General features: G+C 43.5%; 1 protein-coding gene across 4 annotated transcripts in view; it reads left to right on the top strand.

Annotated features, from left to right (window-relative positions):
- The first annotated feature begins 109 nt into the window (after positions 1-109).
- The window catches only part of nipal4 (NIPA like domain containing 4), a 33,436-nt gene continuing 18,071 nt past the window's right edge, over positions 110-15,474 (top strand). For 2 of the 4 annotated variants that reach the window (XR_005709217.1, XR_005709218.1), the window contains exons 1-10: positions 110-246; positions 3,566-3,670; positions 6,688-6,819; positions 7,538-7,594; positions 9,485-9,575; positions 9,705-9,865; positions 11,594-11,761; positions 12,297-12,376; positions 13,060-13,272; positions 13,955-14,238. Coding sequence is in view for 2 of the 4 variants with exons in the window: in XM_040149993.1 (XP_040005927.1) it covers positions 207-246; positions 3,566-3,670; positions 6,688-6,819; positions 7,538-7,594; positions 9,485-9,575; positions 9,705-9,865; positions 11,594-11,761; positions 12,297-12,376; positions 13,060-13,272; positions 13,955-14,143 (1,236 nt within the window). In the remaining 2 variants the exon portion in view is untranslated. Of the gene's footprint in view, positions 247-3,565; positions 3,671-6,687; positions 6,820-7,537; positions 7,595-9,484; positions 9,576-9,704; positions 9,866-11,593; positions 11,762-12,296; positions 12,377-13,059; positions 13,273-13,954 lie in introns of all 4 variants that reach the window. The other 2 variants (XM_040149993.1, XM_040149994.1) reach the window with 2 other exon arrangements.

The raw sequence follows: 15,474 nt of genomic DNA on the forward strand, positions 1-15,474 counted from the left end.
GCCGTGTGACACCGGCGGGGCGGGGCCAGGTGTCGCTCCGCCTCGTGTACACCCGGTCAGGTAACGCTCACCTGTTTGTCTCGAGAGCATCGCTGAGTTACCGTCGCCGTGTGCTTCCGCGGCCGGACCCGCTGCACCGGGATAGAGACGCTGTCTTTTCTGGACGTTTTCAGGGGGGAAGTTCGTTTTTATGACCGAGAGACACAATGCGAGATGTTCACCTGAGCAACGAGACCTGCAGCAACGGTAAGGACGAGCCTCCGTCTCCGTCTCCGTCTCCGTCGGGTGTTTCCTCCGCCGCGAACACAAGGCGGCGGTGGGTAGAAACCGGTCTCGTTCCGTCGATGACCTGCACCGCCGCAGGCGTCTAGTCCGCGACATCCCGGAGGAGTTTATCCGGCAGCTGTGGCCCCTTTCCAGCTTAAGGTCTATTTGTCCACATCATCGGTTTGTGAACCGTGAAGCAGCTACGAAGAGTAAACAGCCGGTCGTTATGTAGAGTAGGAGAAAGTAAAGTTAACAGATAGTAACTAGCTACACAGTGTTATTTCAATGGGATGTATCAATAATAAAAACAATATATACGTTTATATATATATATATGTGTGTGTGTGTGTGTGTGTGTGTGTGTGTGTGTGTGTGTGTGTGAAGGGACCCATTACAAATAAAGAGGAGTACTTTTACTTTGATATTTTGTTGACAATACTGGTGTACTTTTACTCGAGCAACGTTTTAAATGCAGGACTTTTACTTGTAATTGTTACATGTCCCGAGTGTGAGTGTGAGACTAATTAAAACAGAGTCCTATATTAAACGCTGATTGAGAAACCCGTCCTGACCCAGTCTGACTGAACTGCCATTTTATTTCACTCCTGCGAAACGCTGCAGTGGTCGTGCCTCGGGAATATGTTTGTCAGTCGGAGTTTTTCAGCTTTGGGTTTTTAATAAGTTCGCAAAGCAATGTCTAAAAACAGGTTTTCACTTTGTGGTGTTGGGTTATTGAGTGTAGATTGGTGGGTAAAAAAAATGGCAGATTTATCCTTTCAAATTGATATTTACGGCAGCGTGAAGAGTTTCTAAAGCCACTATTACGGCCCATAACTCTAAATCATAAAGACTTGTTGAGGGCCAGAGGTTTTCAGACCGTGGGAGAGAGACATGAGGCGAAGCCCATGAATGTTCAGCCACTTGTTAAACTCTCAGGACCCAGCTGCCGCAATTTGCATCGAAACCGGTCCTCCTCCGCGGAGTCAAATCTGAACACGCAGACGTGGGACGGATACATTTCTTACTGGGTGTGAGTCACACTTTCCGAGGATATCATTAACCCTAACGTCCATTAATCTGGTCAGAACTCAGACAGAAAGGCTCCACTTCTAACTGCAGAACCTGCCTGACAATCTTAAGTTTTTAAGTTTCCTTCAGTATCACACTGATCCGGTGACACTTGTCTGTACGCCCACGGCTACGCTGACAACAGGAGCTGTTAATAGGTAATCGGGCATACTTTTATTTTTTCCTCCCTGATCTCGTGAGTGGGGTGTGACCTCTGACCTTAGCCCCTACGTTTTGGCTTCACAGTGATGCTGGTTTTCAAGGGATTCGAGCCGAAACCTCATTTATTTATTCTTTTCGTCTCCACAAACTGCTGAGCCACGACTGTTTTCATAGCCTGTGTACACTGGGTGCCTCCGTGTTGTCAGTGTCAATATTGAACTGCTCTTGCCCGGCTATGCTGGCTCTCTCCCCCTTGTTACTGTAACCATCAGCAGTGTCAGACCAGTATTACACAACCCCTGCACCAGTCACACGGGCCAAATGTTCAGCTGGGTTCAGAGAGATCGGAAACTCGCTCAGCAAACACTCTCCGGCTTCGTTGGCGTTGGGTGGCTCAACGCTCGCGACCTCAATCTCGCTCCATTAAAGGGGCTGCTCAAGACATCGATATCTAGCCTTATTTTCGGTGTCGTGGTTGTAGTCCCGGTGAAGTTTGTCAAATTCAGGAAACAGTGGTTGTTGAAATACGTAAGAATTCCCCGTTTGAAATGTTCCAGTTTGACTTTTCACGTCGCCATTCGACAGACGAACGTCGCCAAGACCGTTGGTCCCAAACCCGGGCGTTGCATCGAATACAAAATCTGACGGGTCACGAGATGATTAACAAGAAAGGAAAGAAGAAGGAGAAACATTTCTGATCTACAAACTCTAGCCTGACCGATACCCGGTCTTGAGGCCAACATTGATATCATTATTTGCGAGATTAAAAAATCAGATAGCGATTTACTGGCTGAGAGTACTTTTTTTTTTTTAGAAATGGATACAGATCCCGTGAAGCCGGCAGACGCTGTACGGGTTAAGCCAGATTCGAACCCAGAATTGGTCGGTCTCAAGTAATTTTAGAATCCAGCCAGATTTGTGGCCAATGGGTCGATGTTTGATGGTAGGTCACGATGCCTGATTAACGTCTGCTGTCGAAAGATCTGTTCTAAACTAAGCTGAGCTTGTCGTAATACTGAAGTAGTATTTTACACGTTGGGGTTGACCGTAGTTTCGACTGAGACTCGGTGATATAAAACTGAATTTCACTGCACAGCAGACAGATCCAGACCTTCCAGACCTCTGCAGCTCCATTGTTTCTCTTTTTTCTTACTTATTCATAGTAGAATTGCACCGAGTAACTTGGCTCTTTTGGCTCTGTTTGGCAACGCTGAGGACGCGGCCGAGACGTTTGAGTACACTTGGCTGGAACCGTAAGTGGACCAAAACCGACCGGGGGCTTCACGCTCCACGTCGCGGTTCGGTCGCTCGATTCGCACAGTGCGAGCAGAGGAGCTGCAGGTTCTGGTCGAGCAGAAAGGAAGAAACGTGAAGTGTGAGTCAACACAATGTTAGTTGTTTTTTTCTTTTTTTTTCTTTTTGTGACCAAGGTGCATACGTTTCACAGTGTAAAAAGTGAACTGGTGTGAGTTTGTGTGTGTATATATATATATGTCAGACATTTGGACCCCAACGTCTCTGACTCGTATTCATGGTTGATCAGTGCACCTGCCATCGTCATCCGTTTGCTGACGTACGTGCAGTCCGTGGTCGAAAGGTCAACAAACCGAACGAGGAGAAAATGAAGTGTTAAGTGTAAATTAGGAGGAAAACTAAGGTGTTTGAGTGCAGGGGGGGACGGTTACTGGCGTTTGAATCAGTCGTGTGGCTGCAGGTTGTCTTGGTCAAAGAATATACTGTCTGAACAAGATTTATGTTTAAACCGGGAACTGTCTCATCAGAAAAGAAGTGTTCAAGACCCTGAACCTGAGCAGATATTTGATGCCAACGGTCAGTGCTCAACAGGTTTTGACTCTCGCTGCTATGAAGACATTTTGGTTGGCACCAAAAAACTATTCAGGTCGATCCCAAGCCTGAAGCTGTTCTATAAGTGTATTTATACTTTTCCTGTCCTGGAACGGGATTCTGGGACTCCGGGACTCCTGTCTCTGTAAATGGGAAGAACAAGTGGTTAAAACAGTCCCAGAATATCCAACCCGACTGGTTACGATGCTCTCTGTCTCCGCAGGGTCCGCGGTGAGGTTGTGGTGTGGCCCCCAGTCTGCAGTGTGTCTGGTCACCGGAGATCAGACACTGTACCACACACTCCCGAACAACGGCACTAACGCGACAGGTATACCCTCAAGCGCACACACATCTCTCACACACCTGTGTCTACTGCCTGGAGGGGTCTTTGTTTGGGGTTAAAGCTCATCGCTTTTAAGTTGACGGTAATCAACTAAATTCCTCTAAAATCATCCAAAATACATTTGGTACGATTTCCCCTTAGTTCAGAAATATAACTCCAGCTTAAGATGGTAAACAAACATCATAGAAAAGATTATACCTGCTTTAAGTGTTAGCATTATCACGATACGCATGTTAGCATGCTGTTTCTACAGCCTCACGGAGCCGGTGGCGTGGCTGTAGACTAGGCCGGAGTTTTTGTCTAAAATCATGTCGGGTTTCTTTTCGTGGCCTCTACTCTCGCCCCAGGCGGCGTAAACCGAGAAAATACAGCAGAGATTTGATTTTCTGTCGATCGGCTAATCGAATAATCACTTCTGCGCTTAACGATATCGGCAGTTATTTGTTTTTTTTTAACTTAAACCAAAAGTTTCACTGATATTTCAAATACAGTTTTTCAATATATTTCAAAAAAGTAGCAAAGCCTCACTTTGAGAAGCTGGAACCAAGAAACCTTTGGCCTTTTCGTGCTTAAAGAAATGACTGAGATGATTAATCGATTGTCAAAATAGTTGATTCATTTTTTCCCCCCTCAACGATGTATTGTTTATTCCACTAATTGTTGCAGCTCCGTCTGTATCACAGCGGCGCTTGCCCACCAAACTGTGCACTGTCCGAAATGATTTCAGCTTTTTAATGACATGTATCTGAAATATTTCCGTTTGTAAAAAGCAAGGCTGAACCGGGAACTAAAGCCTAACAGGATCTTAAAAGTTAAGGTAATGGGAATCTTCTGGTTAAAGGTTGTACAACTTCCTCTGGCTTAAAAATGTTTTCATGAGAACAGCAGCATGAAAAGAGGTTGAAGAAATGATTTTGGTGGAAGAAACAGAAATCACATCAGGAATAACTGATATTTCACCACTAAAAATGAGCTAAAAACTGTCAAATGGTCATAAAAATTCATCATGTGAAATCGATCAAACGAGATCAAAGAAAAACAAACTGAAAATCTGCTGGTGACATGGCAGAGCTGTGTTTTACAAACGACAATATACTGTACGTAATATATGCAGACTGAATTCCCACTAATTGACTCTTCCACGAGGACAAATGTGTGTAGAGAAACAATGGCCTCCTAATGTGTGTTTGTTTTTGCCACGGTGGAAGATACAAAATCCTTTGTCAACAAGAGGAAAGCGTCTCCACACGTCCTCAACACACACAATGCAGCCGCAAAGAAGAAGAAGCTGCCAGATTCTTTGCGGTCAGTCCGGCCGTTGGGCCAACGCTGATAGCAGTCGCCGCGATAACATCGGGAGAGGCTGAAGGGAGTTATTATGTAAAGAGGAACGCGTGAGTGAAACCCGCTGGTTTGAGAGCAGCTCATTATTCATTTAATCTGAGGGCAGATCATAAGGTAACACGAAGTTCACCAGACCATCGTACTGACGCAGACAACAAAAGATTCAGTCATTTAAGGAGACGGTTTAACAAAATCCAGATAATTAAGTTACTTTCAGTTTTTTGTTGATAAATAAAATTGGATCACAAATTAATTTTAAAAAGGCTTTTAAATTTTAGTTATTATGTTTACTAATACAATCTGTATTAAACTTTTAAATGAAATTTTAAGACACATATTTTTAATTTTGCCTTCTCCTAAAGGGTTTTTACCCATCATTTATTTTATCCTTTATTTTATTTTTTTTAACTTTACTCACTTTTGTCCATTTACAGTCACTCTTTCCTGATGTCTTTCATTTCAAGACATAAAATCAGTAAAATCAATAAACATTAAATTCCAGAACAAACACAATAGCAACATGAGCTGCTGTTGGCTGATACTACTACTACTACTACTACTACTAAATAATAATAATAATAATAATAATAATAATAAATACAAAGTGCAAAGGAAACATAAATTTAAAACAAATTTTCACCACTGTTGAATAAAATTCCAGAGTTTCAGCAATATAATAAATAAGTAATGAAATATAATCAAAATCAAATAAAAAAGAGGAAAATAAACCAATACCTTTTTATATTTGGGAATAATCATGTGGCACATTTTGGAACTACAGTTCCCATCATACTTCCATGATGGGGGATGTAAATAGGAAGTGTAATGTTGCAACGGAGTCAGTTAGTTAGCTGTGGGCTACAACTTTAGCCTATATTTGTTTACATTTTGCCAGACTGTCCCCATTAAAAGCGTGCCGAAGTCGCCATCAGCGGCTCCTGTTCGCCGTGTAGCCGTGGACGTACAGGCGACTGTCACTGGGTCACTGTGGCACTGAAGGACACTTAAAAGCAGGAAGATTCTCAGGCAGGTTCTGCAGTTATCAAGAGCGTCTTTTTGTCTGTGGACTCCCAGCAAATTCACGGACATTTCTTCACCGCGGACACGAGAGTCACAGTGAATCTGAAAACGTGCATCAGGTCTGTGTGTTCAGATTTGACTTGAGTAGTGACTCAGAGAGGGAGGTGCCCATTTCGAGGTTTCCTCCATGAGCTCGTGTGTCACTGCTACGACGACTGTGTTTGGCCAAATTTCGTTACAGACCAAACAATTGGTCAATTATTTGAGGAAGTAATCTGATTCTTCGATAATGAAAATAACGACTGATGTAAATTGCAGTTCTGGTTGGTGGGAATCTTCTGGCCAGTGGATCATAATTGATCTCTCTCTGCAGAAGATGCTTTTGGCCCTTTTTTTTTTTTTAAATTGACAGTCTTTAAATACTCTGTTGTAATCTACAATCGGAATTGCGATATGACACGGTTCACTGGAGTGACTGGTTAACACAGTCTGATTGGTAAATGAATTGTTATCATGAAACTCACCCGGTAAATTCTTTGGATTTTGTTTCAGGTGTGATATTGAAGTGATTAAGCACACAGACTGCAGTGACACACCCTCATAAACACACACTCAGCTGACTGACTGTTTGTCTCCAGATGTAAACAGTTCCTACAACCTGTGGCTGGGCCTGACTCTGGCCCTGCTGTCCGCCTTCCTTATTGGTGGGAGCGTCATTCTCAAGAAGAAAGCCCTCCTCCGATTGGCCAGCACGGGTCACACCAGAGCAGGTGAGCACATTCTCCACTTGTCATATCAAGTGTCTCGTATCGGGTTAATTCCAGATGAGATTTAAGACTCTTTCATTTACACTGAGTCGCAAAATCTGCATCTCTGTTACCATCTGCCTTTTTTTTTTTTTTCCTGGTTACAAGTGAATCACCGTCGGCCCTCCTCCGGTCCCGGACAGGGTAACACACCTGAAGCTTTTCGGCAACTGACAAAAACCCAAGAAGAAGAAGAAGAAAAACTTCTGCTTTTTAGATGTTTAGTTACAACAACAACAGTTTGGCAGCATGAGCTAACAACCATCCATAAGCTGGAGTTGTCAATTTGCTAAAACATGTAAAAACACTTTCATGGTTTTACGTTAAAGTCAAAAAACCAGCGGTGAACGGCTGAAAGACAACGTTGCAGATAAAGACTTGATTTTAGCCCCCGAGTTATGAAACAAGTGGTCAAATAGAAAGTTGCTCAACTTGGACAGACCGGTGTCTATGCTTTGATTCTTGTCCCATGACAGGTCACTTAGAGCTCACTGATATCATTGTTTTCAAGAGGTGTCAGAGCTCATGATCGGGATGTAATTACCTCCTCACCTGAGGTTTTATTGTCACTTAAGAAAATAAAAAGGTAGCGTGATGTTACCTCTGTATGTGAAATATGACTCTGTGTGTGTGTGTGTGTGTGTGTGTGTGTGTGTGTGTGTGTGTGTGTGTGCGTGCACAGGTGATGGAGGTCATGGCTACCTGAAGGACTGGCTGTGGTGGGGAGGCCTGTTAACCAGTAAGAATCAGTTTGTTTGTTTTTTAGATTCACAGCTCTATTATAAAATAACTGGAAAAACCGGAAATTTTAGGTAATTGTCTTATTTGTTCAAAGAGCCAGGTGAGAAGATGGATATTAGTTTCATCTCCGAGTGTCCATAAAAAGATCCCTAGGTCCAGGGTGTGTTTAGCCTAGCCTAGCTTAGCCTAGCTAAGGGCAGGCGTGTGCGCCAGAAATCGCTCCTCTAGATCAGACCAACACAGGACAACTCGAAGGCTGTCTGATCTACATGCCACGTAGCTTAACAGAGTGGGTTTTGATGTAGGTTAGAGTTGAGGAAATGATTAACAACATGGCATGATAACTTAGCAAGCCACGGGAAGCAATTATAACGTTCACCGAGCCAAAATGGGTTATCCAACTTCGAAGCAGCTTCTTCAAGGCCTTTTTTTTTCAACCTGCTAGTACCGTGGCTCTATGGATGGCAACATTAGCTAGTCGGCCGGTCCCCCACTTTGGTCCAGGCTGAAATATGTCAACAGCTACCCGATGGATTGTCATTAAATTTTGTGAAGAGATTCATGGCTCCGCGAAGATGAGGCACACCGACTGTGCTGATCCCCTGACTTTCCCTGTAGCACCACCATGAGGTTGACATTTCTGGTTTTTAGTGAAGTGTCTCGGCAACTATTGGATGGATTCCCATGAAATTTGGTACAGGTATCCACGATGCCCACAGAATATTAGCATTAGCATCTTCGTCCTGTTTAATTGTTATCTTTCTTCACCGCTGGCGAAGTTTTGTAATTCAGGGTAGCCCTACAGTATGAGTGAAATCTGGTTCCCGCATCATTTTACTTGGGTTGGTTTCTGCAGTTGCCAAGATCATACGTGAGCCGCAGTGGCAAGTTGAACAAAGTTTACCATCTCCGGCTGAGGCGGCAGCGGCAAATAACCGTGTATAAGTTCGTATGACCTCTGACCTCGGTGGCACGGCTGGGGTCATCTTTACAGTGGAAACCAGACTAAAGACGCTTTTAGACAGCGAGTGGCCCCCTGGTTGTTTTCAGTGTAAACACTCTGATGAACGCGCGTTCAAACTTCACGATCGCTCAGCTTTTTCAGTTTGCCCCTGCGGCTCGCTGCGATACGGGAGCAGCTTTCGCAGGTACTGAATCACCTGAATGACGCATCAGCAGAGAACAGATGATCAATGAAGAGAAACTTGACTGGAGCCACATCAAAGTCTGATAAACAATGTTTATGATACTAGTTTGCCAAATTTGCTTTATTTATTGTGTCACCGACGTCACTGCAGCAGCGGCCGCCTCACGGTTCATCCTGAAGGGAGCATGAATGTCTGGAACCATTTTCATGTCAGTCCATCCAGCCGTTGTGGAGGTTTTTCAGTCTGGACAAAAGTGGTGGACACACATGAAGCCAGGCCGCTAGCATGACTTAAAAAAAAAAAGGAGGCAGCGACAACTGCTTACCGTCAGAAAAAACCTTTAGCTAGCAAGCTAGTCAAAAATCCGGCCAAAGCTCAGCTGGGTTTGATTCACACCCACATAAAATGAGCAGTGTCGGACATAGAGGTCGATTTATACGTAGTTCTCAGGTTTCAGGGTACGTTTGGACAGTGCACAAAGGAGCTTTGATGGAGCTAGACCGTCAGTCACTGCTCCCAGTCTTTGTGCTAAGCGAGGCGGAACACATCCTGGACCCATCACTGTACTGGACTCAGAGAGATGAGACTGATACCCATCTTCTCATCTGAATGGGACAGACAAAAAACAAGCATAATTCTCCAATAAGGTCATTTTTTTACACTATAAATAGAACCATTCATATAGTGTGTCGCATTATTACGAATGATGTTTTTGTGTTTGTATGTGGATTACTCTGCAGTGGGAGCGGGAGAGGCCTTCAACTTTGTCGCCTACATGTTTGCTCCAGCAACGCTGGTGACGCCGCTGGGCGCTCTGAGTGTCCTCATCAGGTAGCCGTAGTTCTCTGAATCCAATTCAAGTTTGTGTTTACAACAGTTAAACAAACAGTTAAAGGTCACAGGGACAGAACAAATAATGCCGTCCTCAGTTTGTCTCTTGACTTGTAGTGTGTGTTTCAGTGCAGTTCTGTCCTCCTACCTGTTGGGGGAGGTGTTGAATGTGGTGGGGAAGTTCGGCTGTCTGCTGTGTGTGCTGGGAAGCATCCTGCTGGTCCTCCACGTCCCAGAGGAACAGGAGGTGACGTCACTACAGGACATGACCAACAAGCTGCTGGAGCCTGGTGAGGGGGGTGTGTGTGTGTGTGTGTGTGTGTGTGTGTGTGTGTGTGTGTGTGTGTGTGTGTGTGTGTCGGTAACTACAGACATGTTTCATGAAGCACAGTTAACACTCAGTCCAAGCTTCAGTAAGTCCGGCTCACTTTCAGGAAAATTCATCCTGGGGGGCTTTTAATACGTCTGGCTGAGTTACCGTGGAAACCGATCCCTGGTCCTGGTTGGGTTTGTTTTTCCCGTTTAGCATCACCGGAGACTGAAACCTTGTCCATGTGAATGTTTCTGCACTTATTTGGGCCGTGAATCTCATGACGAGGCCTCGGGGTTGTGGGCGTGGCCGGTATCTGTTTTTTCATACCTTCCCAAAGTTTCGCCAGGGTGTACGACACGTGACGGTATTTGTGAAGAGAAAATTCATTCCTTGAGGACGGGCCGAGGCCGCCGCAAAATATTTCATATCATCGTTCTTTTATTGTGAATTTTTAATAATGTTGCGTCGGATTAAAGAGACAAATTGGCGAGATTTACATTAACTACATTTCATGTTACATTTTTCAGCAGATCAAACCAGAAGAAAACAACAATGAATATCAAAACCATTGATTTAAAAACTCAGTTGATTAAAAAATATATCTTGTACTGTTTTGTTTATTTGTTAATTATTGTTTAATATAATATAATAGAATATAAAAAATTAAATTGATAACATAGATGAGCATCTGTGTATATGCATGTTAAATTGGTAGGGTTTCCATGGTCTTAAAAAGGTTTGGAAACCATCGGTTGAAAGCGCTCGCGAACACCGATTAACACCGGGATGTCAAATGCTTTTGACCTAAATTATGTTGTAGGGAGTTAAATGCCATTAACAGTTCAAAATAACCGAAAAGCCAATCATTTCGACCTATAAATAATTCTTCTGTTAGCTCAGCTCCCTGATATAATAATTTCATTTAATTTTCAATTTTCCTTTTCCATAAATAAAGGGGACGCTTGAAACTTTACTGCAGATTGTTGTTCACAAATATTCAGCTCCGTACGCATTTAATAAAAATAGAAACACACTTATGGGCAAGAATGTATCATGTTTAGTTAAAGGTAGTTTTGTGCGACTTATTTATGAATAAAAATAAATAAATGATAATAAAAAAAAAGGCTGAATAATTTAGCTTTGTTAAATCCGTGGCCTCCAAGAATAAAACCGGCCGAAAGTCATCCTGTGATTTAGCGCAGGTCTAGCGGACCCAGACGTCCAGGGTTTTTGAAGACAACAGAAACCAACAGTATTTACTTTGTCCAGTTTCAGTTGGGAGCGCTGTGGGGTGATTTCTGTCTGGTGGGTTTTTCATTGTCTTTGGACAGAGCCGGGCTAGCTGCTCACCCGTTTCCAGTCTTGATGCTAAGCTAAGCTAACCATCTGCAGGCACACAAGTGCATTTCCCAGAATGTTGAACTATTCCTTTTAAGAGAAACCTGATTTACGCAGCTTGACTTCTGTGGCACGTTCACTGTGTACAACTGAAATGTGACCCTGGCTCTTTGCCTACAACAGGATAGTCGCACAAACAGAAAGAAACTTGATCGCCTGCCCTCAAAAAGCTCCCCGGTTGTTGTGTTGTGTAGCTTTCGTTGAAGAGGAATTCAGATTCGTGTTTTTATTTCAGTTAAAGAAGTTGCAGTTTTTTTGTGTTTTCAGTGATTACTCTGTCCTGTGTGTGTGTGTGTGTGTGTGTTAGGTTTTCTGGTTTACGTGTCGGCAGTGCTGGTGTTGTGTGCGGTGCTCGTGTTGTATTTCTCGCCGCGGTTCGGCCGAACCAACATCCTCGTCTACATCAGCATCTGCTCGCTGCTCGGAGCCTTCACCGTCTCCTCTGTGAAGGGCCTCGCCATCGCCATCAACACCGGTGAGAGAGACGAAATACGTCCGCACGGTTTTATGCAAAAAATGAAAAAAAAAAGAAGAATATTATTTGCAAAGGTTAAAACAGTGCTGAATGGGGTGTTGATGAAGAACAGTTGGGATTCCAGACTGACGGAAAATGAAGCTCTAATTTCTGCTTTTGTTTCTTCTTTCGCATCAATGGTTCCAGTTCCTCGTTCCTACTACAACAAACAAAAAACAAAGAAAATATAGATGGAGGCTGAAAACGAAACCGCAAAATGAACAGTTTCGCTTTCGTATCCTCAACTGCAACTAAGGATTATTTTCATTATCGATTAATCAATAATTCTTTGGTCTATAAGATATAAAGAAGTGAGAAAAAATGCCCCTCACCATTTCCGAGAGCCCAAGGTTGACACTCCCCCCTTTAAACTGCATGAATCTCTGCTTGCACCTCGGTCTCGCGCCGTCCCACCCACCACCACCTCGGGTACATTCTCATCCTGTAGAAAAACACTCTACTCATTGTCCTCTCTGTGTTTTTTCCCTCCGTTCAGTGCTGTATGATATTTCAGTGCTTGCTAGTCCTCTTACCTGGATCCTGCTTCTCACCCTCATCGTCTCCATAGTAACACAGGTAAGCTGTAATGACGTATACATGTTTATATTTCTGGTTAAGAGCCAAAAACACTGCGGTGGCTAAGTCGGAGCTGTACCTCAACCCCCCCCAGTCAGAGGAGGCAGGAAGTTGTTTGTGTTTTCGTAATGATGCTCAGAATTTTCCATCCACTGTAAAAGAGAAGACCAGAGTTTTCCAAATCGCCCAGAGAGCATTGTGTTTTCAGGGGTGTCATGTGTCAGCGCTCTGGATTGTCAAAAATATGTGTTATTTAGTTGTTCCCCATTAAAAATACAGTTTTATATATGTAACATTTTATGTTATTATTTTATATGTGTTTAAAAGTAAAAAAAGATGATGAGCGATGAACAAAATGTAAAGTTAAATTTCAGAAAACAGCGATGAAGGTGTTCAGACCTTTGTGTCAGGATATGAATGAAGGGCTGAATTAGTGTAGAAAAAACATGAAAAGTCTGAGGTACAAGTGAGAGCTGAAATAAAATTATTGACCAAGAGATGTTTTTTAGTAACAAGGTCAATGTGATAGTTCCAGAAAGTTCGTCATCCATCAAGACCCCTTGGAAGTTAACTTTCTAAATCGCCTGCTTATCAATAAATAATTGTAACAGAGAATAATCAACTCGACTTATTCGTTTTAAACCATGCAAATCTCCCTTACCTGCATGTCTGTCTACCTGCAGGTGAACTACCTGAACAAGTCCCTGGACACCTTCAACACCTTGCTGGTCTACCCCATCTACTACGTCCTCTTCACCTCCGTGGTTCTGTCCACCTCCATCCTCCTCTTCCAGGAGTGGAGGAGCATGGCGGCCGTGGACGTGGCCACGACGCTGGGGGCCTTCATGGTCATCGTGGTGGGCGTGGCCATGCTCCACCTCTTCAAAGAGCTGCAGGTCGTGGCCCCTCCCCTGCATATTAATGTGTTTTTGTTTTTTGCGGTAACATCTAGGTCCAGTCAAAGTTTCTGATGAGAGACGTTGGGCTGATGGTCGCACTTTGGTTCAGAGTGGAACAAGAAATTTGGTTTAGTCGTCCATGGTCTCCAGAAGACCAGACCTTAGGACTTTGGTGATCCCCTGAATTTGCATCTAGTGCCACCAACAGGTCAAAATGTATACTGTGCTTGGTTCAGGACGGAGTACCTCTGAAACTAATGACTGAATTCCCTTTGGCCTTGGTGGGTCTTTGAGATTAATGCTAACACAACAACTAATGCCTAATAATTTTTGTTCCTTGATTGGGAAAAAGCAGAACTGAACCTTTAATCTCATGTGGAGTTTAAAGTGTGATTTAGGTTCAGTTTGTGAATTTGCACGTAATAGAGCTAAATCTATCAATTGATCCATTGATTTTGATCGAATGACAGAAAATTAATCGGAAAGTGTTTTCGATAATCGACTGTTTCAGGAATTTTTCAAGCAAAAGTGTCAAAGTTTCTTCGTCATTGTGGGCATGTTAGTGTGTTTATCAGGAAGACGCAGCAAAATTCTTTTTTTTTTTTAAAAATGCATCACTGTTTAACCATTTTTTTGATATATGATATAAGAACAAATTCTTTGACGTCTCTTAATGCAGGTGACGATGAAGCAGCTGACCAATCAGCTGTCTCAGCCAGTGAACAGGGAGGAGATGTCAGCCAGCGGAAGAGGCGTGGAAGGACGGAGGAATAAAAAAGAGGACAAATACGGACTGATGGACAACATGGTGATAGAGAGTCTGCCTCCTATGAGAGAGGAGGGACCGAGAGTCTTCATCATCAGTTGAAAGAGACAGAGGAAGGACAGAGACACAGGTTTGTGTTTCCGGCCTGGACTAGTTCAGACCCCCCAGCGCCGTGGTCCTCAACTCTGACTGATACTGTGAGTCTCTAGTTTTACGGTGTTTCATTTCAATATTGAGATCCTTCAACTTTCACACAAAACAAACTGATTTACCTGAACATGTTGTGCAGCTCTTGGACAGAAGTTTGAGGGAAACACAACACGCCATTTACTCTTAGTGACTTCATGTGTCTTGGGGCAGATCGGATAGATTTCGGATATTAAAAAGGGAAGTGTCCAATGCATCCACTCACCGTGAGACACAAAAAGACTATGAATGAACTAATGAAATGCTAAACGCCGGCACAGGGACACAAAACGAGCACAGAGACTGAAAACGACCACAAAGAGACGCAAAACAACTACAAAGAATCGCTAAATGACCAAAAAAAGGCACAGAACAACCGCAAAGAGACACAGGTGTAAATGGGGCCCCCGTCCGTTATCATCTGAAAAAATAAGACGTCACCTTCAGATCGCTAAATTTTGTGCGTTTACTCTTGTTTTTTTCCCAGAAGGTGGAAAGAGATGTGTTTTATAACACAACAGGACACCATGAAAAATTCTATTTCAGTCACCTGATAACCAGGTACCTTAATTAAAAAGTTGAGTATTTTATTTATTCAGCAGTTGAAGGATGAGGCTGGTGTTACGCAGCATTGTTTTGCTGTCATCGACTCCGATGTGCAGACCCAAACCAACAACGCGTTAGTCCGTCTCTCAACACTTTCCCTACTTCGTCTGTGTCTCGGCTCGATGCCCGTTGCTTCCTACCAAACTCACCGTGAGACGACATCTTATCTAGACATATTTAGATATTTTTTCATTTTTAAAAAATACTCCGCATTTCAGCTGTAATTCACGTCTGATAACGCAGAGCTTTTTTTACAGTAGCTGCAGCCTAGCGTCGCCACCCGAAACCCTGCTATGAATGGGATCAGCTGTAAATAAGTAATAACCTGCGGCATATTTTTTGGCCTCAGACGGGGCAATGGTGCAACTTGAGAGCAGAGACCTTGGCAGACAGGACAAAACTGCAGTGTGGTTACGTTTTCAGAGTGGTGACCATGTGGGCCTCCCTCAGATAAAAAAGGAGCGTCTCTCTTTCTCTGGTTTCTGGGCAAACTTTTGGACGTTTATTCACGATGGACGTCAGAGCTAAAAACGTGTCTCAGGTCTGCGTGGTCAGAGAGGACTGAGTTATAACTCCGAGAAGGGAGGTGGTTTCCGATGCGACTTGGGTCTTAAAATACCTTAACAGTGTCCCGGAGCTGT

Source organism: Xiphias gladius, chromosome 17, assembly GCF_016859285.1.
Source record: "Xiphias gladius isolate SHS-SW01 ecotype Sanya breed wild chromosome 17, ASM1685928v1, whole genome shotgun sequence".
In the NCBI taxonomy this organism is placed as follows: Eukaryota; Metazoa; Chordata; class Actinopteri; order Istiophoriformes; family Xiphiidae; genus Xiphias; species Xiphias gladius.